Here is a 27,418-nt window from a genome sequence, read left to right as displayed (position 1 = left end):
AGCGACACAAAACCACTTACTAGCTTTCTTGAACATTTCTTCCTCCTCTATCACTTCCCACACCCCAGCTGTATGTAGTACAAACAGCACCATGATCCCCTCTACCATATGACCTTGTTCACTCTCTGAAGTCATTGGGTCTGGTCCCTGGAGCCAAAAACACTTCCCACCCCCAAATTAATCTTTTAACTTAGACTTAACAAACAATAGGAGCATTAGCATGAGGAAAGCAAGTTCACCACTACTCTGCATATGAGCACAGCCTAGTAGAAATTCTCTGACACTTCTCCCCGCTTCTTTAAGTTGCTGGAACTCCTATTCAAATAACCACTGCTATCGGGGAACAGGGAAAGTGTGTGGTCGTTTCAAAAGCCTTTACTGAATCCATTTTTTTAAAAGAGAATTATTTCACATAAGAAGTGCACAAAGGACAAGTTTCGATCAGAGAGGTGCATAAATGTCATAGAGGGGGAAACAGATGACAGAGACTCTTGTTTTGCCTCCCATAGAGAGTTGTCTCACCCAGCACCTACAACTTTATATGTACACACTTTGTAAGATAAGAGTTAATTGGGTGAAGTAGGAGTTTATTACCTTTGTTTTTTGCTACTGGAGATGGGGGCTGCTCTGTAAACACATCTGGGGAAGGGGATTCTGGATGATCAAAGTCTTTGTCCATGGTTTCTATAAGAGCAGCAATGTCGGAATCCTCTGAGCTGTGCCTCGTGTTGCTGGCACATTCTGAATGTGAAGGAGTAGGAAGCTGCGGCAGGGAGTTTTCAGTCTGCTGCTCTTGTTGGTGAGGCACTGCTGGTGGCTGTGACGAATGTTGCTCTAGTAAGACTGGAGCGTGCTGCTGGTTTGAGTGCAGATTTTGTTTTCCACCCCTGGACTTCCTGCCTGCTGTGTGATTCTGAGTTGCAGAACTGGAGTCCAGGAAGAGGGAACCTGCTCTGTTTGTTGACTGTGCAGAACCTGCCTGCATAGAAGTCCTACTAGCAACATTTGAACTGTTTTTATACTTCATGTTTTCAACTTCGACTGAATTTCTATTGCTGTGCAGGTGTACAGATGAATTGCATTGCTTATTACTTCCTGCATTGGATCGTGATGAGGAACTTCCTGGTCCATAGATTCCTCTGGAAGAGCTGTGGTTCGAATCTGATCCAAGTGCATTCAAGCTGGAAGTAGATCAAATTTGTTTTTACTTCTCATAAATATTTAGTAAAATGTAGCTGCACAGTTCCCAACCTATTTAGCAAAGCATAGTAGTAGCTCTTAATGTTTCTAGGTAGCATCTAAAAGGTTGATTCAACATAGCTTCTGGAAATATAAGTGTATAGTGCTAAACTGGGCCTCAAAACTTGATCAAGAGACAAGTAAGTGAGTTATTTCTAAAGCAGCATGTTAACAGGCCCTGCTATCGAAGAATAGCTCCTTGCTACAGAGACCAACAAAACTGATATACAATCCCTGATTTTGAAAAACAGTAATTTATACATCATTCCACAAAGGCATCTTCCTGGCTCCCATTTTCTTCCTCCTTTATCACAATTTCTCCACTCTTTTCTATTTATGTATTTTCTACGTAATTCTTACATTTAGGTAGCAGCTTCCATAGAAGTATGCAATTATCCAAGGACTGCTTTGATGCATTGCTTACTGAGTTATACTCAAGTGCACAACAGATGTGCACGATATCAATTGATGATATACTACTGCACAAATGATGGCTTTGGCAAGCAGAACCACATACTAGTGTTACATTAAGTAGTTAAGTTACCACTTAAACTGTTCCTGAATACAAAAACATAAGACGCAATCCCTATATAGTATCAAGATATATCTACCAGCTTCTGAGAATGTTTGCAACTGATGTTCTAGTTTTAAGATAACAACTATTCACTATTCAACTACCCATCATGTATTTTCCAAGCTAATAAAGTCTGAAAGACCTTTCTGCATCAGTTGTTTTAAATTCTATAGATATTTTTGCTGCACCTGTGATCTGCTCAAGTTGTGAGGCTAGCACCCTTGTTTACAAGAGTGACATATACTGGCGAGAAATGCTACTTTGCAAACATCCAATTCATAAGTAAGAGCTTACTTTCCATCAGATGAAATTCCAACTATTCTCCTGAGATCAAATGGTCTTCCCATATCAAAGGGAGGATTGGATGCCTCAAAGGACAAGCGTCGTCTGAATGGCTCCCAAATTCCTTGAGCTTCTAAATAGGCTGTTCCAATTACCAAAAGGAAGAGCACACTGCAACAGACAAGTAAGTAAAGCATCAGTGCTTCTGCCATCATAGCATGGAAAAACTGAAGACACAAGGTGAGCCCATCTCTTGTTGACAAATTAAGAGAAACAATATTTTACTCCCACCTACACAAATCACAACCCCCACCATGCTAGTACTGAAATGTCAAGTTCCAGTAACATTTACATACTATATAATTAAGACCTCCATAAGCACCTATTATTGGAACAAGTGTAGACGCTGATCCTGAAAAAGCAAGACTAAATCTGGTAGGAAAAACAAAGGCAACTTGCGAATTATTAAGCTGAAAGTACTGGCAAGCTGCCCAAGAAGCTGAATTCCTAAGTGAGGGACTCCCAGCAGAGAAAGTGCTGTCGCTCAGCAAGTTATGCCCAAACTTAGGATCTGTTTCTCCCAGGAGTTTCCCAGCTTACTGTGTTTGCTGAAATGGGATATGCCATAAGAAACTGACTCACACTCGTTTCAACTGCTTCTAGCTCTTTTGTAAGAAGTTATTAAAATAATAAGACATCTGTCTGCTCAATCTCTCTCTCTAAGATTGATTACTATGCTTTGCATATACCAATCTCAACAGAACTGCTACTGTCAAAACAAAACAAATTCCTTCCAGTAGCACCTTAAAGACCAACACTGGTGCTACTGGAAGGAATTTGTTTTGTTTTGACTATGGCAGACCAACACGGCTACCTATCTGTAACTAGAACTGCTACTGGTATATCATGTGCTGTAACTGTCAACAAATTTCCATGTTCATGGGATTTGGAGAGGTTTTCCCACTAGTTATTACAATTAAATGCAGATGGTTATGCAACAGGAGCTAATGAGTTTATTCAGATAAAATGTGACTTTTGCTTTCTGCTGTCTGCATATTCTGGTTGTAAGCTCCACTGCAACACTGTTGACAACCAACATATATTGTTTAGGGAAGATTTCTTACATATGAATATTCAAAGCAAAATATTATGTCATTTTCTTAACATATTTGATTTATTAACATAGAAATACATGCATATTACAAAAAACTATTAAAAAAATATGTTTAGTACCTCATTATTCCTGAGACTAATACGTACAGTGCCAGCTCCCAATTGGGCCTGGGCAGAGCTTCTGCACAAGTTGCTAACATATGATAGGGAAGGGATGCATTTAATATGAACATAAACTCAGAACCTCCTGTTGTGGTTAGTTTCAGTTCACGAATGACTCTGGAAGTTGTGAAATCTGGTGTAAACCTGTTGAGAGTAAAGGATTGTTATTGTTTATCTAGATTATATATATATACACTTGATAACAAATCCACACGTTCCAGTTACATTAGAGTCAATCTAGGATTCAACATCCCCATCTATAGCAGATCAAATAAGCCTCTAATAATAGTTACTGCTTGAATTTAGATTAAAGTCATGATGCAAAGATCTTGAAAGGAGAACTGGGGGCTCACATGTGAATTTTTGCACTTAAACACCCCCCATTCCTAACAAAAGCGGTTTGATCTAGGCCTAGACCCACTGATTTCAATGGGGTTGTTTAATTATGACTAAATCTAGATTCAAACTCTCTGCAGGTTTTAATGCTGCAATTAAATTCTTATGATTTAATAAGTTCTGCACATGCCAATATTAACTGTGCACACAGAGTGCATCTTTATGGGGGTAAGTAGAAATAAAAATCAATTGTGGAGATAAATGAAAATAGAAATGTGGTGCTTAGGAATATGATAGAATTATCTCTTATTTGTTAGCACTTGGCTGACAGAGAAAATCAGAGAGAGCCGGGAGAAAATGACCTGATTCGTCAGGCAGGAGAGAAAAAAACTGAAGGGGACTGTGCCCGCCTCCTAGAGTTCTTTGCTCTCCTGTCTCCGTCGCGCAATGAGAGTCCTAACCCCAACCCATTTGGCTCTTCAGCAACCATATCAAATATGATGGTGCGGTTAGTATTTCATGACAAATAAAGAAAATGTAATGGCCATTATCATAAAGGAAAAGGCTATTATCTTTGAGAGTGATGGGTAGGCTCATGCAACTTCTGCTATACACCACTTGACACATACTTCATCTTACTCTAATATAAACTTTTGTTCAAGCATAATTGTTGCTAGGAGAGGGCAGGGAGAGGCCAGAGGGAGTAGGCTCCATGGGTTGTCTCTGCCCCGTGGGCTGCTGGTTCCCCATTCCTCAGGCAGAGCCACTGTGTACATTATTAAACCAAGATACGCATGAGTGTATCTTATATCCACATGTAGCTCTTTTGCTCTTCCCTTCACACAAGTGGGGAGACAAGTCAAGTGCATGAAACTCATTCGTATCTTAGCTTGTTGAGATATATTTGAACACAGCACTGTTACAGCTTACAGAAATTTATCTAAACTGAAGGGGTAAACGGCTTGACGGGTTTCATTTACGTAGAAGAAATCTATGTAAAGAAGGTGTTCAGTGTGCTCCAGGAACTATGGCAAACTATATAAAAAGAGCATTTTCTATATACAATGCTAAGTATAGAAACTCCAACCACCCGCTGCCCCATAAACTGAAAATACTGCCAGTCTTCAACATAAGTTAACTTACAATACAACAATCTCTTTAGAGGCATTGGAACTTAGTGCAAATTCTTTACAGTTAACTACTTTAAATCCATATCCTTCACATGAATATCCACTGATTTCTATGGATTTTATATTAACTTGAAGCTGCCCCGTATTCTCCACCTTGAACGTTCTTTTCAATGTGAAGTTTGGTTCCTTTAATTTCGTTTCTGAAATAAAGAGAAAAATGCAGTTAAAATTAGACTACTATTTAACAAGAAAATGGTGTCAGCATATGGCTCAACTGGTTTCACAAAGCTACTTCAGTTACTTTCACTTCTTTCATTCTTGCTTTTAAAATACGAGATTGTCTAGTTTCTTTCTCACACACTCTTGCATGGGATTTGATGTTTGGCTTCACCACAGAAGACTTACTTTCAGTGCAGTCTTTTAATAATGCTTCCGTGATTTTAAAGCGTAAAGAACTGCCCAGCCCAGGTGGCTTGCCTGCAATCCTCATGCTCTCCGTTGTTCCTTGTCCTTTAACCATTATAGCTTCTATTACAGTCAAATTATTTCTATAAGGGAGAAAAGCCAAATAAAGCATTATGAAATTATTAAGAACTCTACTGTTTCTAGCTATATTGGGGTTATTTGATGAGGAAAAGCCAGTAACAAGTTTTATAAAATCAATAAAACAAACTAATACATAGACATTGTCTTTCCCTATTCCACAAATTGATTCTAACTTACTCGTTTTTAAATAAAGCTACTGCTATGGATAAAAGCTATAATGCTAATTTTCTCAAGTTATTAATAAATAATAACAAGGAGATGGAGGCCAGAAGCCACTGCATGGCATTTCCCCCCATTAAGTTCCCTGAACAGTAGCAACCAGTGTAACACGTTTCTGGAAATTTACACGTGGGATGCTGCTTTGGGGTCTGCTTTTCAAAGGAATCTGTCCTACTGGGTACCACAAGTCGTCGGGCACATCTGAAGTAGCACTTTGTGTGCTATCCTAAATGCTGCTGAACATCTTTTGCCATTTGAACATTTTTGTGCAAGCCTCATTTATTTCATGCAGTTGCTGGTTCCTACCCAATTGTCTCCGTGCATGGTCAGCTTGCAGGATTACATTGAGATAAAACATTAAATGAACTAATGAACTTCTAAAAGGAGTCGACACATTCATCCATTCCCATTTGTGTCATCACAGTGGCTTAAAAAGGAGCTGTGACCATGCAAGTTAGTGGGGCTGTGGGGCCAGTCAAAATGTGAGTGTGCCTATCCATACACTCCTAGGTGTCCCAAGCTGTTATCCTGCTTCTGGCTCAACATGATCATGGGGAATGATTTTGCAGCTCAGCAAGCATGAGCAAAGTCTATGGTTAGTCTATGGTGCAGTATCAGCATTTCATAGAGACAGCCAGGTTGTATGAGCTGACCCTTAAGACTTATATATGTTAAATTACATTGCATTCAGTTGTATAAAACTTCTCACATATAACCAAACTGCCACTATAGTTCATCTTGAAAGCAATCAATGTGTCCCACAGATGGCTGGGAAAATGTAGCTCTAAATTTGAACATCCCTGTTAATTAAAGCAATTCCAAAGATCTACCAATACCTGATAATGATTAGCGATGAAACTGTTTTATTAAGAACTGGAGTAAACTTCACTTTGACAGATTTTCTTTCCCCAGGCTTTAAAATTACATTTAAAACTGACTGCCGAGACAAGCCCTCTGTAAATCCTGTGGCGCTTTGCAACGTGTGACCCTTGAAAGAGGAAGACAAATCAAATTAAAAGGTTAGAAAGTTTGCATACTTTTAATCAGTGCCTAGCTTGTAGCTCTGTAAAATGCTGCATATTTTAAAACTCTCATTTTAAATATATGAAAAGCAAATATATGAACCTGATTCTTATCTATATAGCACAATCTGTGTACCTGACAGCTTTATAAACTAACCAACAAAAGGCAGGTACCTACTATTAAAAGGAGCTTTCAAATCTAAATTTAAATAGGGAAGGAAGGGCTAAGGGAACAGTCTAAAAAAGCTGAAAAAGCACTTCAGTGTCTGGATCACTTGAATGTGATAAGCAGAGAGAAAGGCAAGGGTAACAAGAGGATTTGCTACTGTAGCCAACTATAAAAGCAAAGGTCATTTCAGGACGATAAAGAGACTGAACCCCTAACCAACAGCTACAGGCTGCAATCCAATGCACAGGAACCACTGGGATAAAGTGTAAACATTTACAAAGCTCTATTCTGCACCTGAGGTTGTTCACATGCAGTCAGGTGTTCAGTAAAAGCACTAGCAAAGCTATGGCTTGGTTTCAACCTAGCATCCAATTATGGTTTGGCACTACAAGAACTAAGCATTGTGCCCATGCCCTTTTTCCTGCAGTGCATGCTCCAATTAAATTAATAGCATTTGAGTGCAAACCATAACTCAGTGGTTTGAATGCAATGGCAGCCTATGGCTTGTGACTATTTTGCAAACCATGCTTATGCTCGTAATAAATGTACTAACAGCAGCTCAGTATTAAGAACTGGGTAGAACAAAACTGGGTTTTAAAGGATTACTTACACAGTTTCGAGAGACTTGAAATTCTAGCGTCTTCAAATTGAAGTTTGCAGGCTTAGTCAAGTTAAACCTGAAAGAAAAGCACATAGTTAGGTGCGGCCGAGTACTCTGGAAAAATATTTAGATTCACTTTAAAGAAGAAATAAGGTGCACAAATAATTTTTGTTTCTGTTCTGTGGCAATGGCCTGTTGGGATTATATCTGATGGGGGACAAATGTTGGTTTATGTTATCATACAATAAAACTATTATGAATACTAGAAATAACATCTTATATGACATACAATACATAATATATCTGATAACTGAAGTTGTATGAATTTAATAGACTGGTATTTAAATAGCAGGTCCGCCTCAATTCATGTAGAAAGTAGCATTCAGGGGGCTCTATTTTAAGAGCAAAGAAGATAGGCAAGTGATGTACCCTAAACCCAGCCCTCAACATTATCTCCTTGCAAGCACCACCTTTTACCACCACTTACCGGTCCATTAGCTTATCTATGAAGACTGATGGATTGGAATATAGTGCTATGGGAAGAAGCTGAACAAAAACAGGAACATCTGCTGGATTTTCTAGAAGAATTTCTTCCTCCTAGAGGAACAGGTTTAGATTCAGACTTATTGTCCCAAAGTAGCAATTATAGGAAATCATTTTCAATATTAACTTTTGTGTTGTTAGTACTACATTGACAATGCCAAGACTTACAGATGAACTGTTTGTGTTGGTAAGTGAAAAATCCAAATGGCGCAGTGAGCCAAGTAGAGACGGCCATGCCAATTCTGCTGTGATTTTGGAAGTCACAGCCTTCTGGAGATCTGTGTCCACTTCAAATACAGCACTTAATCTAGACCAGCAATGTAATTTAGCATTAAGAAAAATTAGTATCAAGCTTCAAAAATAAAACCATAATATTTCATGGAATTCACATGCACATAGACATACTCAGTTTCATGATTCTACATAATAAGGATTTTTTAAAAAACGATAACTGCAGTAAGCTAGGATAATTTCTTCAGTATTCTTGGAGTAGCCTTCAGTTCTATTACAAGTTTATTAGCTGCATTTGGAAGCTAATAAAGCATTGTTTACTGTTTCATTTATATTTCCAACCCATTTATTGACTACTGCAACACTTCTCAAACAATGTTGCCAAGCAATTAAGATTCCCTGAATTTCAGTAACCAACCAGAAAGCCATTCCTTATTTTAAAACACTCACTGATTGCCTGAGTGATCTCTTATTCCAATCCATTCTCTGAACAGATTATCATGCAAATCCCAATCTGAATCCCATGCATCTTCTTGCATAGATGTACTGTGTTGTAATTTTGATTCAGCTAGAAAAGAGAAACATAAATTTCACCTTAACATCTTCAATATCTAGAATGTTAAGAGTGTTTAAAAGATATTAAAATTACTTACCTTTACTCAGAAAAGGCAACCCCACATAACAGTGATTCCCACATTGTAAACCAGGGTCAAAGTAAACATTTGCAATCTGAAAAATATAAGCAGCAGCAACCAAGAATTTAAAAAGACCCCTCTTAGGAATGCAAAACTGTGAAATATCTATATTTTTAAACATAGTTACGTAATTTTGAATAATATCCATAGTGCTCGAACCTTGGATTTTTTCCCTGGCTCCAGATCTTCTTTGTTACTTCGTAATCTCTTGTAATAAAACCGAACATCTTCTGATAGTGAACGGATCTGTTGTATTTTTACCTTCTGTGAGAAAGAGCTCATGATACTCAAACTCTGATGAACAGTCTTACCCTAAGAAAGAATGTACAATTGTGGGGTTTTTTACACATCTTTGTGCCTATGATTGCAAAGTTTTTAGCACCCCTGGTAATATAGGCTAAGGTTGCTCTGAGAGAGTTATTCCATCTACATTATTTTCCTATAACCACCTCATTCAAACCTTTTCAGTTTAGAGATACGATACTGCACACATTAAGAAAAAGTATCGTGCAATGTTACAAGTCAACCAATTGGTTGTTGTTGTGTTTTTTTTTTAAAAAAACATTTTTTGCAGAAATGCCAAAGGAAGGAAACAGACTGAAATGAGGGGACATGTTCTACAGAGGAAGACCAGTCTGTGTTTCCTGTCCTGCATCACAAGTTGTCGATATAATATCATGAGCATTATCCACTTCCATTATCTGCTCCCACTGTACTCAAAGTTCAAATAAAATCTTATTGCCAGGTTAATTCGTAGGTCCTTCATTCAACACTCAACATTTGCCAGAAATCACCCCCATAAATTAGGAACAGAGGGAGATAAATTCAGTTACTTAAAATTAGCGAGAGTGGCTGCATAAAGGAAGAGCTAACATAGTAATATTTTGCATCTAGAACCTTATACATTTCAGAGGAACTTACTTTAAACATCTCTATGAGGCTCAACTATTTCTCTCACACTTTCTATCCCAGTTCTTAATAGAAAATAAAGCAGGAAGAATTAAACAAAACTGCAGGCTTTAGTCTCAGGAAATAATAAAACGTTTTTCCAGCTCCATGAAGCTACCTTGGACTGAAAATAGTGGTGCATTTTATAGCTACATTATGTGCTCAATGTAGAAAAAATGTCTCTTCCTCCTCTCTTTTACAATCTAATGGAGTGGCGTATTAAAAAAGAGACTATGAAAAATTTTCTTACCAGAATATAATAAAAACAGCCACCTCCATAAGGCACTCTCAAACAAAGTTCTCTTTCCTCTTTTCTCATTTTTGTGTTTAAAAGGGAATTATAAAGATACCACAAATGCAACTGCAAGATTTAAAATGCCACCATACAAAAACCAGGAAAAGGATTATAGAGGGTAAGTAAAAGAGAAAGGAAAAGGACCCCTGGATGGTTAAGTCCAGTCAAAGGTGACTATGGAGTGCGGTGCTCATCTCACTTCAGGCCAAGGGAGTCGATGTTCAGGCCAACAGCTTTCTGGGTCATGTGGCCAGCATGACTAAACCGCTTCTGACACAACGGAATACCGTGACGGAAGCCAGAGCACACAGAAACACTGTTTACCTTTCCACCGCAGCAGTACCTATTTTTCTACTTGCACTGGTGTGCTTTTGAACTGCTAGGTTGGCAGAAGCTGGGACAGAGCAACGGGAGCTCACCCCATCACACGGATCTGACCTTCTGATCAGGAAGCCCAAGAGCCTCAGTGGTTTAGACCACAGCGCCACCCGCTCCCACAGAAGATAAGTATTCAATTTTGGACTAGGCAGGAACTTGGAAATAGCACATTATTTTCAAAAAGTGACTGCCCGTAATTGAATCCTGCCACACAGATTTCCAATCCTCTAATAAAGATCTGGCAAAAGATATACTCCAAGGTAACTGCTACATGGTCTCAATTATTCTGAGAGGTTGTGCAAGGAGCAACTAAGGGTTTGATTTCCATGCTTCCCTGTGTTTAGGACTGTAGTGTATCAAAACAGCAGCCAACTTCCTTTGGAAAAAAACACGTCTCGTATTTCAGCAGCAGTTATTCATGATTTCAGACATATGGATTGATGGAGTTAACATATGCTAGTTCTTACCACTAAGACTGATTCAATTACCCTATAGCAATGAGAAACAAAGGCTGGGGACACATCCCAGGCTCCATGAAAAACAAGAGAATCTGAGGTTAAAATGCCTTCCCAGTGATGGGGTGTGAGATAAACTCCTGTAGCATGGCTAAAATCAGTTTGTTTCCTTTTTCATAATGATGGATAAATAGCAAGAAGAAACTGTTAGAAATTCTTCAAAATATATTATCTTACTGGAAAAGAAGGTGGAAGAAGAATGTGTTTTGGGGAGCACATCAATGAGCCTACAGCAATTACAGCCTTCACAGGAATGGTTAAAATCTGAAAAAAGAGAAAAAGAATAGTAGCTTAAACGCAACATTTACGTTAACTCTTATCAATAAGTTTTAGACTATGGGTTTCATCCAAAAAGGTTTCCCTCCGCTGCATTAGCACAAAGCCATAACTGGACACAAGCCTACATTTCTGCTAGCATACTTGTGCAAAAATCTAAAATCTGTTTTTATAAGATGAGCACATAAGCCCAACAAAAATCTCAACTGCTCTCTTCTGAAAGTATCTGCAAGCTTATTTGCTGAGAATCAGAAATAGGTTGACTGCCTTCTATACATCTTTATTAATCTTAAAGTAGTTTTGCATCCTTCTATAGATATGGTATAGGAAATACCAGATGATCATCATTTAGTTTTCAGAAAGCAAGCATGATGGGCATACCAAATGAAGAACAATTAAAACAATCTTCTGAAACTCCTGAAAGGTTACACACCTAAACTGTCACATGCACTAGCCAGTGCCAAATATACTGCCAGAGAGGAAACCAAGCAACTGCAGTTGCCATCACAACAGCTAAAAGCCAGGTGTGTCCCCCCCAAAAATCAATTTCTTTTCTATTTCCATACACATTACTTTTAGGACCAATATAAACGTAAGAGTACCTCATAATCAGTTGTGATTTGTATAGCCCCATCATGAATCCCTTCAAGTTCTTTTGGTAATAATCTTACTCTGAATACAGTGTATGAACCAGGCATCAATGTTACCTGTAGAACAGAATTATATAGTTGCTTCATTGCTTTAATCTCACATTCCTCCAACAGACAACAAAAAAACCCCGGTCACTGTAACAAAAATGCACACACACAGTTATCTGAAAGGGCTTCATGATGAAATACAAAGAATAATGTTTTGCCTACCACATAAGTAAAACACTCTCCACTATTTATTTTCATCAGTTAAATCTCTCACAGAGGCACCTCTCATTGTTCGCTTTTTTCCTCCAGATGTGGATATGTGTGGGGTGTTTGTCTACATATAAAAATAGCTAGCACCATTTCTATACATAGACATAAGCAGTGCTTTTTTTCTAAAAAAAAATGTTTAGGGGTACTATCATTTTGACTCAAGAAAACCACCATTTTATAGTTCAGATCGGGAAAAATAAATACAGTAAATGGACAAAAGTACAAAGATTCACAAAATGTTTAGGGGTATGCGTCTCCCTGCAACGTCGTCCCCTCAAAAAAGCACTGGACATAAGCAGATGTGGTGATCACACACACACACTGCTTCTTTTTACTTAGTGATAAGATTTGCATCTTTTGTCCATATGCCAGACATAACTGCAATAAGTAAAATATGTGTTACTTACCGAAGTTTGATCCAATGCATTGGCCTTTTCCAAGTCTGGAAGACTTGCAATTATTGTAGTTCTGTTGCCTTTTTCAGCAGCAAGGAGTTCCATGGTCAAACCATCACCTATCACATGCCAGCTTTTTATAGCCAACTTTAAAAGGGCACAATAGTTTTAGTAATAAATTAACAGATATGCCATTTAAGTAAAACAAACAAACAAACAAACAAACAAACAAATAAAAGAATGTCTCTTACCTGAATTGGATTGCTGTTCATGATTGCAAGCAGAATACTACTTGTTTCTGTGGCACTCAATATACCAAAATCTATTATCTGTTCTTCAGGTCTTGGGGGCAATACAAAATACTAGAAAAACGGAAGAGCATCAACTGCATTAGGGACAGGCAGCTCATATATCTGTTACTGCAAGGGCTCAAAAGTACTACCACCAGTTCTAACATGTTGGTTCCTTTCCCCCCCTCCCCCAATATTTTGGACAAGTAGCCCATAAGATCTGGGACTGAAGAATCTGTATTTGGTTTTCAGGTATACAATCTGCTGATTACACAGAAAGTGCTACAATTGCTGGGAAACACATCTCCCTTTTATTCATTCTATTGGGCAACCAGATGCTGACCTATCATGACATAAGACAAGGCACTATTAAAGGTGACTGAGTGAAAGACAAAACAGGTCTAACAAACTACTGAGTACAATCCACTGCTAATTCTCCTCTTCTGTAGAAATCCCGCTAAGATGGAAGAGTGATGCAACAGGCGCAACAGCATGGTTTTCTGAAGCTCCCTAGTCTTAAGGGGCCTATACAAGAGAGCATTTGAGCGGACTGTGCCCCATGTTAATTAGTGAAGGCAGCTGCCAATATGTTTTTGTTGGCAGTATGCGTAACTGAGAGCTAGAAAGTCAACACATTAAAATATGAGTTCAGTTCCAAGTTCAGTCATTTTGAACAGGCCCCCACGTACAGACATATTAATGTTTCTCTTTTTTTTAAAAAAAGTAATGTAATTCCTATAAATTCAATTTCAATCAAACAGCAAACCTACAAAAATAATATTTAACACATTAATATTACATCCCGCAGAACTGCCACATGGCAAAAGAACAGAATGGGTTCCATCCATAGGTCTATTCTAGCAGGCATTAGACTTCTGAAATATAAACCAGCTACCAAATTTGCATTCAGTTTGAATTTGGCTTCACTGCTGAGCACATGTTATCCAGAAACACAAAGAAACCACATCTAATGTATTTCACTTTAAAAATAGAAAAGATTTTTTAAAAAACTGATATACTTACATCTAAAAATCCAGTGTATGCTCTTACAGGTAGATGAAATTTAGAAGCATTTGTAATCAGCAAAATATTGTTATCAATGTGAAGAGATGACAAGGAAGCCACAAAATAAAGTGTGAAAATATATCTGGATTCATTTGGTGGAATTAAAACTGGTTTGCTGAAGTTGTGTACCTAGGATAATGAATAAATATGATCCAGGTTAACAGTGAATCCAATTTATGTAACATTTAATAGCAATGAAATAGTTCAGCGCATAATTGGGCTTACTTTAAATATTCCTTTGATTTCATCTGGTAGCATTATATCATGAATGAGGACTGCAAAATTGAATGTGTTTGTTAAGTAGATTGGTCTTTCCACAGAGTCTGCTGGACTGTCACGAATATGAAATAATGTGGCTGCATGATCAAATCCTAAGTACCTATTTCAAAATATAAAAAAGCCAAAAAGTAGAGATTTGCACAATCCTCTATAAGAAAAACTCACAATAATCACCAGAAAATTGGTTATTCACAGAGATGAGGAACCTGACTCTCCAAATGCCGTTGGACTCAAATTCCATCAGCTCTAGCAAGTATGACTAAAGCTGAAGAACGATCAAAGTTGTAGTCTAATATCATCTGGAGGGCCACAGGTTTTCCATCCAACAGCAGCAGTTTAAGATCTCTCTTTGGCTTGTTCACTCAACTTCATAAACATCATATAATGCCTGAAGGACTGCCAATTGGCAGGCCACAGACCCATTCCTGATTTTACTTATCAGCAAGTTTAAATTCACCCAGAGGACCCAGATTTATTCCCCATGCCCTATTGTCATATCCTGCCCAAGCCAGGTGTGTAATTCAAATACATAAAACTTAAAAATCAATACTGAGAAATATAATGGTCTGAAGAATTTATACACTTGTTCCATTTAGCAGCAAAGAAGTCTGAAACCAAATACATTAGCTAGCAAATAAAGAGTTATAACCAGAACTTAAAATGTGGAAGAATTAGAATATACTAGCTTATAAATGTAGAAGTTAGAAACAGTAAAAAAGCAATTGCTCAAGCCTGTCCCTAACACTTGTAGCAATGGGCAAAATAAAGTTATCTGAGTGCAAGCTAGCACTATTCATGGCAATAGTCACATGCTTTGTTTAAACAGGGCTGTGTGATGGCCACTGCATGCTGATCCTTTGGCACGCTGATTCAGTTTGTAGCTCTTTATCCAGGACGGAATACACAAAAATTCAGTGCAGTGTCCACACAATAACACTGGCTTTAAACCCAGTGTTCCTATTATAAGAAAGACTCATTTGGAAGCATATTTATTTGCTACAGGAAGCCATGCAAGTGGTTAGTTACTTGTGTACAGGAACGAGGTGTGAGTTAAATGTAAGACAACAGTATCCCGTGCAATCTTACCCATCTAACACTTCTGCTTGATATGGAATTTCAAGTTTTGAGTAACTCTTCTCTTTTGCTTTAACTGTTATTTTTCCTGAAAACTGTGCAGGTCGTTTTGCTTTCGATGCTATATGGTACATACAAATAGATAAATAAAAACAAACAGTGTTACTATTATTGATGCATACACAAAATTGACACATATTTATTTTTACTCTGATAGTAAAACTGTCACTGTTGGGGCTTTGATTTACTACAAAGTATCACAAACCATTTTGATCACATTTGTAACTAAGCTACTCGTGTAATATATTAGGGTGCAGTCACTGTTTAGCTCTAAAATGTGAGTATTATGCTGCTTGCTGAGCTCAAGCGGCTTCAAGGAGAGTGGGTAATACAACAACATCCCTTCTTCAACTTTCAGCCGAGGGGTGGGGAAACCTATAAGCCTGCAAATGTTGCTTCCTGTTAATTCTAACCAAATGCCATGCTGGCCTAGGCTACTACGAGCTGTCGCCCGTCAACATCAGAAAGGCCACAGGTTCCCCTTCATAGCAAAAAAGATGAAGACTTCAGTGGACAGTCATCATTAAATGCTCTCCACTCTTGGTCTCTGTGTATATACACTGAACAGCATGATAAAACACATGGGATGGGATTCAGAGGAAAGCTCACAGAAGGCAGCTGGAGGAAGCAGACTTTCCCAGCCCCTCCTCTGCCCAGCAGCATCCTGAAAAGTCTCTCTTGAGAGTTTGGGGGTAGGGGTTGCGGGAAAACCAGGAAGAAACTTCTACAACTGCAGCAATATCCCTGGCAGTATTATGTAACTCGTTCCAAGCAGTAACTGCGTTCAAAAGAAAAGCAAGTGTGGACCCCAAACTAAGAAATATGTTCAGATACGCTGACAAAAGGCTTCCCATCCCGTGAATGAGAAACATACAACTTCCAGAACAGACTTTTACTTACCGTCAAAGCTAATACTTGCAACTTTGGTATATTTACTTTCAGAAGCTCGAAGTGTAATTGGCTTGAAATGTACTGTGATAGCTTCATTCTGTGGTGTGGGTCTAACACTCTGGAAAAGCATAAAAGAAGTGCTTACCAAACAACTACTGAAAAAGTCTGTATATATCTGTTATCTTTTCCTTCAAAAGTTGAGAATCTGCTGACACTTATTCTAAGTTATAAAAATGTGGATACATGTCATTAGAACACCACGAGTCAGGAATGTTTCCAAATACATATACATAATTTATAGCAGAAACAACAGTGAAACTCCAGCAGATTTACTAGGTTTGTTTCATTTTATTTCAACACATGCCTGTTTCACTAGAAAAGGAGGCAATTAACAAGGTTGGGGGTGTTTTTTGGCTAAAATGTCTGTAGCCATCTAAAGAGAACTAGCCTTTCAGCGCAAGGTGCACCAAAAGAATATCAGAGCCATCTATATGTGTTTTATTAATGAGAATGCACACATCAAAAATAGCACTACACTTCCATCTTAAATTTTACAAGAGTTAGGGTTAGGGTTGAGGTTGTTCCTGTGCTCGTATACCTAGCGCAATTGTTTAGAAATCCTCCACAAGGCAGAAAACTACACTCACATTATTTTAACTGTGTCTTCACTTCCAGTATCTCCACTTTAGAAATCTAAACAGCTGAAGACACATGCTGACAGCATTGCAGAGCAGCAGGGAATGCCAAAAACAAACCAACAAATTATTTAAGTGTCTTAAAGACAGCCCTGTTTAAGGAACTTTTTAATGTTTGCTGTTTTATTATGTTTTTAATATTCTGTTGGGAACCGCCCAGAGTGGCTGGGGAAACCCAGCCAGATGGGTGGGGTATAAATGTTGTTGTTGTTGTTGTTGTTTCAAATGTGGCCTAATTCTGTGAAAGACCAACTATTGAGAGAAATGCAAACTCCAGAGCTGCTAGAACATGAAGGCTAAAGATTAAGACTTTCAGGTCCAGAGGCTTTGAGGTGTGGAATCAATATCAGCAGCACATCAAAAAGCTCAGAGTGCAGATTTCCATTCAAGTTACTAGGCCTTCAAGGTAACACCATGTGACACGAAGAAAAGAACTAAAATAAGGATAAGAAAGATGAGAGAACATCAAGATAAGAATGTGTCAGAATAAAGTTGACAGATGACAACTCAGGACGCCCCTCTCTTTCAGAAAATAATATAGAAAGATACCAAGAAGATACCTCATTCCAAGAAAGAGAGAGGATGAGCATGCAAAATTCATAATTATGAATGAATGTACAAGCCTTACAACCATAGAAGAGGGATTCTCATGTTTCAAGCAAGTTCAAACAAGTTTTGTAATTTACTGTTAATATGAAGTACGTCATATATACTACACAGTGCAGGGTCAGGAAGGGAGAGGGCCTTTTGGAAGGAATACTGCCTGAATGTAATCAGCTATTAAGTACATAGTCTTTCACCACTATCTACATGTATTTTTGTTGTTGTTCTAGTTGTCTGTTCTCAATGAAAAACTTTTAAAACAAAAGAAATGTTAGAACTAGTTAATACAGTAATACACACATTTTACTTAAACTTCCATATAAAATTTTAATACAGAACTATCATATATTGTGTTAACAAACATAAATTTCAATTCTAATGGAAGGATAATGGCTATAGTTATGCAAGTCAGCTGAATATTAAGCGCTGCTGACAAAACGGTAAATACACAGTCTTCTGGCTCAGAACCAGCAATGCTATAAATACGTACATGATATTTTTACATTAATTTAATATTATTTTTAATATTATAAATTGCCTTTCTTCTTTTAAAATTGTTCAATTTCACAGACTTCAATATTAAGGGTCAGTAAAGGTAAAAACTTTTTATGACTATAGTAATTGGCAACAATACTCTTAAAGTGCCTCGAAGGAATTTAGTTCTATGAGTATCTAGCTTAAATTTCTGCTAAATATAGTCTTGGCCTTTTCCCATGACATTAGCATGAAGTTTGAAACCAGTTTCTTCCTCGCTTCCAAACTGTATCAGAACAAACTCCAAGAGGCATATATCCCTGTCCTCCCCCCGCCCCATGTTTACATGGAAATATGAGCAAATAGTTTAGCCTTTAAGATATGCTTGATGGTATCTGACACTTTCCCAACCCACTTAACATCTAAGATGGTAGCAGAAATCTGAGCAGCGTCAAAACACTGGGACTGTATATTACGAGGTCATACAGTCAATATTTCTTCAGTCAAGAATGAGGGCAAAATATCAGAGAATGAGGTGTTAAAATAATATGATTCCGAAGCTTGGCTATATAATCCACTGCTCAGTAGTTTAACACTTATCACCTTTGCTATCAGACGCAAAAGAAAATTTAAGTAAAATTATGTACATTACTTCTGCTGCATCAATGATTCCTGTTTTTAACATCAGTGACTCCATATTTTTGCTCACTTACTGCGAGCAGCCTTTCTGTCACTAACCCTGTGGTGTAGTGTGCAATTTGAAACATCTAAGCTGACCATTCTGTATTTTTCTCTGCACTCTGCAAGTCAGAGGGAGGGAAACAGGCCAGACCTATGAGTTCACAAAGGGTTCATTAAGGACTGGAGCTCTTTGTAGAACATCCTTATGTGAGGATATACACACAGGCCTTTCACTTTTTATAAGCCATTGTAGATTATTACCAAATATGAAACTAATGATGCCCCACATTTTGTGAGATATGCTTCTGTGCCTCTGAGTTTGAGCCCAGGAAACCTATGGGCTATCTTTATAATGACAACAGCTTGTTAAACCCACTGGTGCTGCTAGCAAGTTAGAGAGGAAAAAGACTCCAGAGGAGTTAGTCTTATACAAACTAAAAAGAACAGACATAGCCTCTGGTCTAAGAGATTATCCAGTAGTCATCATTTCTCCCCTTTATACAGGAAGAGGTAAAACAAAGCTATTGCTGCAAGAGATAAATATACATTTCAAAGACATGGAAACAAGCACAGTACTCTCATCTCCCATGCTGGACAAACTAGAACAGTGGTTGAGAAAAGGGATTTAGACAACAACAAGAGACATTGCTTGGTGACAAAAGCATTTCAGCACTGACAGAACACACCAGCTCAAGCACCTTAGCCCGAAAGAGAATATTTGTGACTAACCAGATGTTTGAATTGTATTCTGGGTCTGGGACAGGCCTCTTTAGCTTTGAGTCTCAAAACTGCCTCCTTTACAGTGGTTAAGACAAATCTCTATTGCAAGCCAATATTAACCACTTTTATATGCTGAAGTTTGTTGTGAAATACCAGCTACAAAAGAACCTTTAATTCTTGTTTGCATTTTTATTTTGTAATTGTCATACTGGTTATCTGCATGCTTTTCAAGGCATTTGCCCTGAATGATTTAGTCAGAAATAACTGGGAATTATTAAATGCATTTCCATGTACTTGCTGGAAATCCCATTGCTTTTTATTGTAATGTGACACCATAACAGCAATTATTTAAGATAGTTGTACAATTACAAGCTGTAAGTATTAATTTATGATGACACTGAAAAGTAAAGTAAAAGTAAAAAAAAGTAAAGCCTGAATAACAAGCAACTAAACAAACCTTTAAATATGCCCCTGTAGTCTTAGTCTTTAGTAGAAAGTTGAAGGGAATGCAAAGTGCTTTAGTTCAGTTTAACTATACAGTCACAACATGTAGCATGGGAAGGATACACTGCTGAAAGCTGTTAAGTGCATCGAAAGCTGCATTTTGTTGAGTCCATTTGGAAAAAGGGACTAAACTAACAGAACTTGAGCTTTGATATCTAGTGGATTCATGTTATCTTTTATGTCTAGAAAAATATATTGAGATAGTGAAAATAAAAGAGGTAATACTTACTGTTATTGGTACATCCTTTGTTCCTGAATTTAACAAGTGTAGATTTAAGATTTTGGGCAGATCTGTTGAAAGCCAATAAAAAAGCACTAAGGCTCGTTTGCATAAAAGGGATTTTTTTAAAGTGAAGTCAGCTTTGTGACATTTATTCACGTTATCCAATGCTGAAATTTTACTTAATTCTTGCACTTCTCCATTCCCGTCTCCCCCAGACATAAGGAGCGGATGTTTGATGCTTCTGCTTCTAATCTGCAGTAAGCAATAGTCTGCCATTTTATCCAACTGTAGCAAACTGTGGTTAGTGTGCAGATTAATTTGTTCTCCAGTCAGGATCCAGGCATGGTGGCAAACTATTGTCTAGGCAAACCATAATTTGTCACACTGGAGCAAATGGGCAAACTATGGTTTGTTGCAAGGGAAGGGAGGGGGGGGATCATGGTCACCATTACTAAATCCTGATCTTCCAAACCAGCCTGGTGCCTTCCACATGCTTTAGACTACAAGTCCCACCTGCCCTTTCCCAGTATGGTCAATGGTCAGATATTATGCAATTGATGACCGAAACAGCTGAAGGGCAACAGGTTGGGGAAGACTGTTCCAAACTATGATTTGGAGACTAGTCTGAATACAGATGCACCTGTGCACAGTCATTTGGCAGGTGTATAAATTAAGAGTGATGTTATAAAAAGTACTATTTATAATTGTGTTATTAAGTTATTTCATTGTACTTTATATAATATTTCTAAAGCTAGGTATCCTAGGCATTTAAATACAAATGAGGTGGATTCAGAAAGTTTCCCTCATGCAGAGTTCTGCTAGAAGAAGAAATTATTTTCACCAATTCCTCCTTTCTCCTGTAGCCCCCCAAAGATCTGCTCTGGAGGGTTTGGGGACTCCATGAAACACTATGAAAAGTAGCCGCAGAGATAATACCAAAAATCACCTTCCTGCACCCCGTCTCCAGAAGAACCCTGAATTTTTATTTTTATTTATTTATGTAAATGGGTGGATCCTTTCCATTAGCAGCAGGACCTGTCTGGATGCAACCCAATACATATGAAGGCATACACGCAAAGGCTAAGGAACAAACACATGAAACTGATATTACGCAGCTCTTGCAAAATGAGGTGTGTCTACTCACAATCTGAAATGGAGGTGTATTAAAATATAGGACTCACCTTGGGTTCTTAAAGTACCAAAATCTAGCATTTCTGTCGATGAATAAATTCCTGGGGCTTTAAGATAGGACAAAACAAAGTGAGTATCTTTCACTACTGCAGTAGGAAAATACATGAAGTTGATGAAACATTACATTTCTACAAACCTGTTGTGACTTCTACTTCTACTGGCAGAATAATAAACTCTGTGCTGTCTGAGGCATTTGTTTTTATTCGAATGAAGGCTGTGTAATTATCTGCTTCCCTTGAAGAGAAACTGGCTCTCATAACTCCTTTAGTTTCATAGGGGGGAATTTCCTATTGAAACAGACAATTGTGCCGAATGTAAAAGTCAGTATAATAAAAAGGTCCACAATGCCAGCTATAATACAAGTGGAATATGGAGTATACAGTTGGCGTTTTTAGGCAATGAACTAACTAAATAGTGAGATGGAAGTGTCAAACAGTTTCAGAAACAACCATCACATAAAAGGTTCAGAATCATCACGTGTAGATTATTCATGCTGACAAGTATGACAAGTTAAACCTGCCTTTTCCTAAGTGCCTAAGACTAGTTCTGTTGTAAGAAACCAGTACAAGAAATATATTTGGTGATACTACCAATGTTTTAGAGAAACACTTAAAAGCCTATTTTGCATCAGTAGCACAAAAATGTGTAGATACTTCTGTCTGTGCCATCCAAGCCCACTCATTCCCCACTCCCACAACAGGCAAGCCATAATTTTCTTTCCTCCTGTGCATTCAAAATTTCTGGAAAGCCTACATTATAGCAAAGAGAATAGGACTTAATTTGTCTATACGCTTCAAAAGTGGGAGATTCTAATCACTGCTACTCAGAAAGTGTAAAAATAAATGTGCCTCTAGGTCCCAGCTCACAGAGGACCAACGCCAGGCTGATATTATGTACAAAAGTCTTTATTGAAGTATAATTTCCATTTTAAAGCCAGAGCGTGCAACCCTACGTCTAGACTCTAGATAGGCGAAGTCCCCTCTGAGTCACTGCCCCTTCCGCACCAGTTTAAGATCCTAGCCCGGCTCCACCTCCTGCGCTGTTCCTTCCTCCTCTGGGTCCTTCTGCCCCCTGGGGTTTCCTCCCTCCTGGACTCTTCTGACGCTGACCCCCCTGAGTCTTGCCCTTCCTTCCGGCGGGCTTTGGGACCTGGCTCCCTTTCCGGGCTACCTGCTGTGTCGCTCGCCTGTACATTTGAACTTGGCGCGCGCGCCCAGCCGGTGACTTTCCTCTTGACCGTTTCCCCGCTCTCCGATGGAGGCGTGGCCAATCCTGACTCATCTCCTCCCTCTGGTGGTGGTAAGACTGGTCCCGATGCCTGGGACTCCTCCCCCCCACTACGCTCCGGTGGGGACGCTGGTCCTGATTTCCAACTGCTGCTCAGGGAGTCCCCGCTGGCCCCTTCCTTCTGGGGTTTCCCCCTTGGCACCTCCCTTCTGGCCATCGGCGCTCCTCTCTGTGAATCTTCCGATTCGCTGGAGAGACTCGTGGACTCTCTCTGACCACTGTCACTGCCTACACCCCCCTCGTATTCCTCCTCCTCACTCTCCATTTGCTCCTTCTCCTGTGTCTCTGCTCCTGAACCCCTGACAGTATCCAATTTAAGTTATACTCAGACTAGACCCACTGAAATAAATGAAAATGACCAACTTAAGTCCATTTTCAATGGGTCTCAGTAGGACTTAGTTGGATACAAACCAAGGAGTCATCAGCAACCATCTCAAATTGCATGCAGGCACACTAGCAATTTTATACAAAAATATAAACTGAAATTTTATACAAAAATATAAACTGGAGGATTGTCCTGGAAAATCCTAGAAAAGTTCCCTAGTATTTCTTTGCTACATAAAAGGTAGTTGGTGTTATATCTTCAGTCAAAACGACAACTTTTGGAATATTCTGTGGCTAGAATATTAGATAAAAACCACACACGTGTCTAAAATCACTTGGTAAAAAGCTTATGTGCTATCAGACTTGCGATGAAATGAAATTGAAAGTGGCTAACTCACTATAGGACATAATTGTTAGGTATTTGTATACAATATTTATTTTAAAATACGGTAAGTTTTATTTGCTTTTGTGACAAAAACAAAACATGTAACATCATATACATATAAGTAATATATAATTAATAGCATTGGTTTTACTGTAGAGCATTTGTTCTTCTCTTGTTATGAATGGAATTCTCATTTTAAATTTGTTTCTGCCTTTCACCTTTTGCGTCAGCCCCTCGCCCCCCCCCCCCGCAAAGCAGTTGTCCACATTTGCTGGTATATACAATATTAACGTTACTTTGAAAATTCATGACAAGTTTGTTCCCATTCTGCTTTGAAGTTTCATACTTGTCACTGGACCCTGTTGATATTTGATGCTGCACAGTTATGGTTTACTCCCTTATCTTGAATTGCTGGGCCTCCTGGCCTCATTTCAAAACAACATCCACCCTCTTATCTGTATATGTGTGCATGAGATTTCAGGATCAGCAGAGGAGAACACCATGCATCTGAGGAAGGGTGCTCTGGCCCACAACAAAAGTTTAAGCCACAACAAATATTAGTCTTTGCCAGAACTTATTAATACCTTAGTGTGAGTCAAGTAATATTTGTGCCACTCACCCATAATTTTCTTGTACCCCCTTGCTGACCAGTTGGAAGCTCTAGGTGGAGATCACCTCCACTTGAATACATTTCTACCACCTGTGAGAATAGCCAAAAATAATAATTGATAAAGTTAGAGCTCAAGTTCCAACTAGACACACTCTCATAGTTGCCAGCTAAGGAGAAACTATTTATATTTTATTTTCTCTGTGGTAAAGACCACACAAACAACATAGCCAATGAATTGTCTCAAGTGTTAGAATATGTCATTTATCATTCCACCAAATAAAAAAAATAATCAAGTGATTTTATGCAAATGAAGTTTCTGTATTTGCCAAGTCAAACCTTACATGCAAACCTTTAGTTCCATGAACATAGCTTCTCAAAACTACCACCAAGACAATTATTTTAACTTCAATGGTTTATACATATAACATTCCGAACTGAAAATAAAGGAATAGAATCATAGTATACAAAGAGCACCTGAAATACATTAACATTATATTTTAACAGGTAACTGTAAATATGAACAGTGCTCCTACATACCTGCAAAGGCTCACTATGGGGGTTGTGTATATTTATAATAGGAGAAAAACTGCTGTTTACTGGAACTTTTGCTCCTATAAAAGGGCGAAGTCTGTAAGGGTTTGGTACTCCTACACCAAATACCTGTTTAAGAAAAAGAAAACAACCTTTTAGTATCCCAATGTGAGTAATTGTCTGTTTTCCACCTTTAAAACTCACACAATCATTGACAACAAAGAAACACTACCTCTTTCCCAACTTGGAAGTTTACAGTTACAGTATTTTAAAGTGGTCTCATACAGTATCTATTGCTTTAGGATACAAGAAAATATATCTTTTTCTTCCTTTCAGGAGCCACACAAGTGACAACTACAGACCAGCTTTTCTCTAAATATTTGTTTTGCAACCAGTTTTTGAACTTTTTATATGCAATGCAGATTTTTTTAAAACAACAACAACTTAAGATCACTAAGTAGGACTGAGTCAAATACAGTGGTGCCCCGCAAGACGAATGCCTCGCAAGACGAAAAACTTGCTAGACGAAAGAGTTTTCCGTCTTTTGAGGTGCTTCGCAAGACGAATTTCCCTATGGGCTTGCTTCGCAAGACGAAACTTCGGGCGAGTTCTTGCGAGTTTTTTCCCTTTCCCCCCCTTTTTCTAAGCCGCTAAGCCACTAATAGCCGCTAATCCGCCAATAGCGCTAATCCGCTAATAGCCGTGCTTCGCAAGACGAAAAAACCGCAAGACAAAGAGACTAGTGGAACGGATTAATTTCGTCTTGCGAGGCACCACTGTACAACCCTTTGAATTTTTTTCTAGCTCCGAACCACAGTAACATAGAGCACTACAGGTAGTAAATCATGATTATGTTCATGAATACAAAAAATGGCATTCCCCCCATTTTTGTCATTCCTTTCAGTTTTCTAAAATATGTGATCTTGTTCCTGCAAAAGCTACTTTGCCATTTAAATGTCCTTCTTTTAATTTTTTAAAAATATTGTGGTGTGCTTAAATCAATCAGCTGTATTAGATCAAGTGTATCTTTCAAGTCAATCACTATTACTGTATCTCATAAATCAACAGAAGCCTGTTTTGCATTTTAATAGACAACTTGGAGGCTTTTCACCTTGCAAATAGCTTGTTCATTTCTAAGCTGTAGGAGGCACATTAATACTGTAAGACTTTTTGTAATCTCAAGTGCACGGAATATGCATAGCACAGTGGCACTTATTGCAGGTGTCTCAAAGCATCAAATAATATGTATATATTGCAGACAAATGGCATCTTGCTCCATGAGTAATTCCCATTTGAAAGCAGGAATGTCAATCAGAAAATCTAAGTTCATGATACATGGCTGTTGGTTTCAACTGAAAGCACTGACTTAAGAGACATATGCTAAACTATGAAGTAGTCACACATTGCAGTACAGTGCCACCTCAGTTTAAGAACATCCCTGTTTACGAACTATTTGGTATACAAACTCCACAAAACCGGAAGTAGTGTTCCAGTTAGCAAACTTTACCTCGGTCTACAAATGGAAGCCAAACAGTGGAAGGGCACCAGCGGCGGGAGGCCTCATTAGGGAAAGTGTGCCTTGGTTTAAGAATGGCTTTGGTCTAAGAATGGACTTCTGGAATGGATTAAGTTCATAAACCGAGGTACCACTGTATATGCTGAGCACCAATCTTAATAATGTGCTTTCACTTCTGTTCTCAACCATTTAAGACACGGTAACATGATGTTTTCTCTTACCTGGTAAGTGAATACCCCATGATTAGATGTATTAATAAATAAAGTATTTTCTACGTTCCCCACCATTCTTGCAAGAAAAACCACATCAAATGATGTGTTCCCCCCTGGAACGATTTTCTGAAAAATAAAACACCAGATATAACATGACATGTTGTTCATCTTAGAAGGGTAGTGCTTCAAATATGAGATCGGGCATTCAAACACAATTGATATGGAGAAGCTGTGTGTGAACACCCATGAGACAAGCAAGCCATATACTATAGCCCTTTCTTTGAAAAAATCAATTTAAGTACCTTACAAAAGTTACTTCCAATACAATCTTTTTGATATGGTTGATACTGCATCAAAACAAACAACTGTAAAGTACAACATGCAGAAAAAAAATTCTTTTTTAAACATTATAGCAATATTACTAATGTGAAAGAACACTGAACTGCTTATTGTTTAGCTTACTAAGCACATTGCTCCAAGTGTCTCAGGTTCCACTCTAAATGCCAGATTGGAGTACATAATGTACCTCCTACAAATTGGTGCTCTGACTCATTCTTCTCAATTGGCCTTAAAACACAGAAAAAATATCTGATGTGACTCCTCCCTGAGCAAAGTTATATAACACTTCGGGAATCTTCTATTTTCTTATAGACTGCCTTACAACACCCATAATTGCTTGAATCAATGAGCACAGAGCGATCATGAGTTTAGGAGGTACCCTTAATCAAGACTTTACTATCTGAAGAAACTTTTTCAGTTTCAGAGCCACATTATAGCATTGGTAATCTTCCAGAGGTCACAAGCAAGGGTGGACATGGCTAAAACCGCATACATACCCTATCCACACAAATCTATCCATTCACACACTCCACACCTCACACACTGTCACCTCCATTATGGAAGAGTCCTACATTGATAGATTTCATTAAATATGTTAATTGCTTTAGGGAAGATGTGTGATCGGTTAAGTCTTGTATTAGGATTAAGAAGGGAGTATGAATTTACAAGCTTTCCATAATCCCTCCCCCATTCTCCCCCCTCAAATATTAAACACTTGGATTTAAACTCAAAAGATTATTTCAAGTGGCAGTAAAGAAACACACACCCTTGCTAATTAAACATGCTTCTGGAATAACAGGACAAGGAGAAGGACCAATGATCATTTCAGCTTTCACTTAATGCTGGTTGACACCCTGACAGTGGCGGAGAGACACGATCTTAATTGA

The 27,418-nt window shown here is 38.3% G+C and overlaps 1 protein-coding gene across 1 annotated transcript in view; it reads right to left on the bottom strand.

Annotated features, from left to right (window-relative positions):
* The window catches only part of TMEM131 (transmembrane protein 131), a 78,854-nt gene that overhangs the window by 10,131 nt on the left and 41,305 nt on the right, over positions 1-27,418 (bottom strand). Inside the window, exons 6-31 of the mRNA XM_081859397.1 lie at positions 26,202-26,318; positions 24,471-24,593; positions 23,943-24,023; positions 21,464-21,614; positions 21,318-21,374; positions 20,143-20,204; positions 16,246-16,354; positions 15,298-15,406; positions 14,158-14,311; positions 13,891-14,061; positions 12,829-12,939; positions 12,590-12,724; positions 11,877-11,981; positions 11,176-11,262; positions 9,022-9,174; positions 8,821-8,896; positions 8,618-8,735; positions 8,105-8,243; positions 7,881-7,990; positions 7,403-7,469; positions 6,438-6,589; positions 5,242-5,384; positions 4,850-5,036; positions 3,329-3,514; positions 2,108-2,266; positions 595-1,181 (exon numbers count right to left, since the gene is read on the bottom strand). Coding sequence (XP_081715523.1) covers positions 595-1,181; positions 2,108-2,266; positions 3,329-3,514; positions 4,850-5,036; positions 5,242-5,384; positions 6,438-6,589; positions 7,403-7,469; positions 7,881-7,990; positions 8,105-8,243; positions 8,618-8,735; positions 8,821-8,896; positions 9,022-9,174; positions 11,176-11,262; positions 11,877-11,981; positions 12,590-12,724; positions 12,829-12,939; positions 13,891-14,061; positions 14,158-14,311; positions 15,298-15,406; positions 16,246-16,354; positions 20,143-20,204; positions 21,318-21,374; positions 21,464-21,614; positions 23,943-24,023; positions 24,471-24,593; positions 26,202-26,318 — 3,649 coding nt within the window. The remainder of the gene's footprint in view (positions 1-594; positions 1,182-2,107; positions 2,267-3,328; positions 3,515-4,849; positions 5,037-5,241; positions 5,385-6,437; positions 6,590-7,402; positions 7,470-7,880; positions 7,991-8,104; positions 8,244-8,617; positions 8,736-8,820; positions 8,897-9,021; positions 9,175-11,175; positions 11,263-11,876; positions 11,982-12,589; positions 12,725-12,828; positions 12,940-13,890; positions 14,062-14,157; positions 14,312-15,297; positions 15,407-16,245; positions 16,355-20,142; positions 20,205-21,317; positions 21,375-21,463; positions 21,615-23,942; positions 24,024-24,470; positions 24,594-26,201; positions 26,319-27,418) is intronic.

The sequence above is a fragment of the Podarcis erhardii genome (genome assembly GCF_964252035.2).
Source record: "Podarcis erhardii genome assembly, chromosome: 4".
In the NCBI taxonomy this organism is placed as follows: Eukaryota; Metazoa; Chordata; class Lepidosauria; order Squamata; family Lacertidae; genus Podarcis; species Podarcis erhardii.
This window is presented reverse-complemented; position numbering and strand designations above follow the sequence as displayed.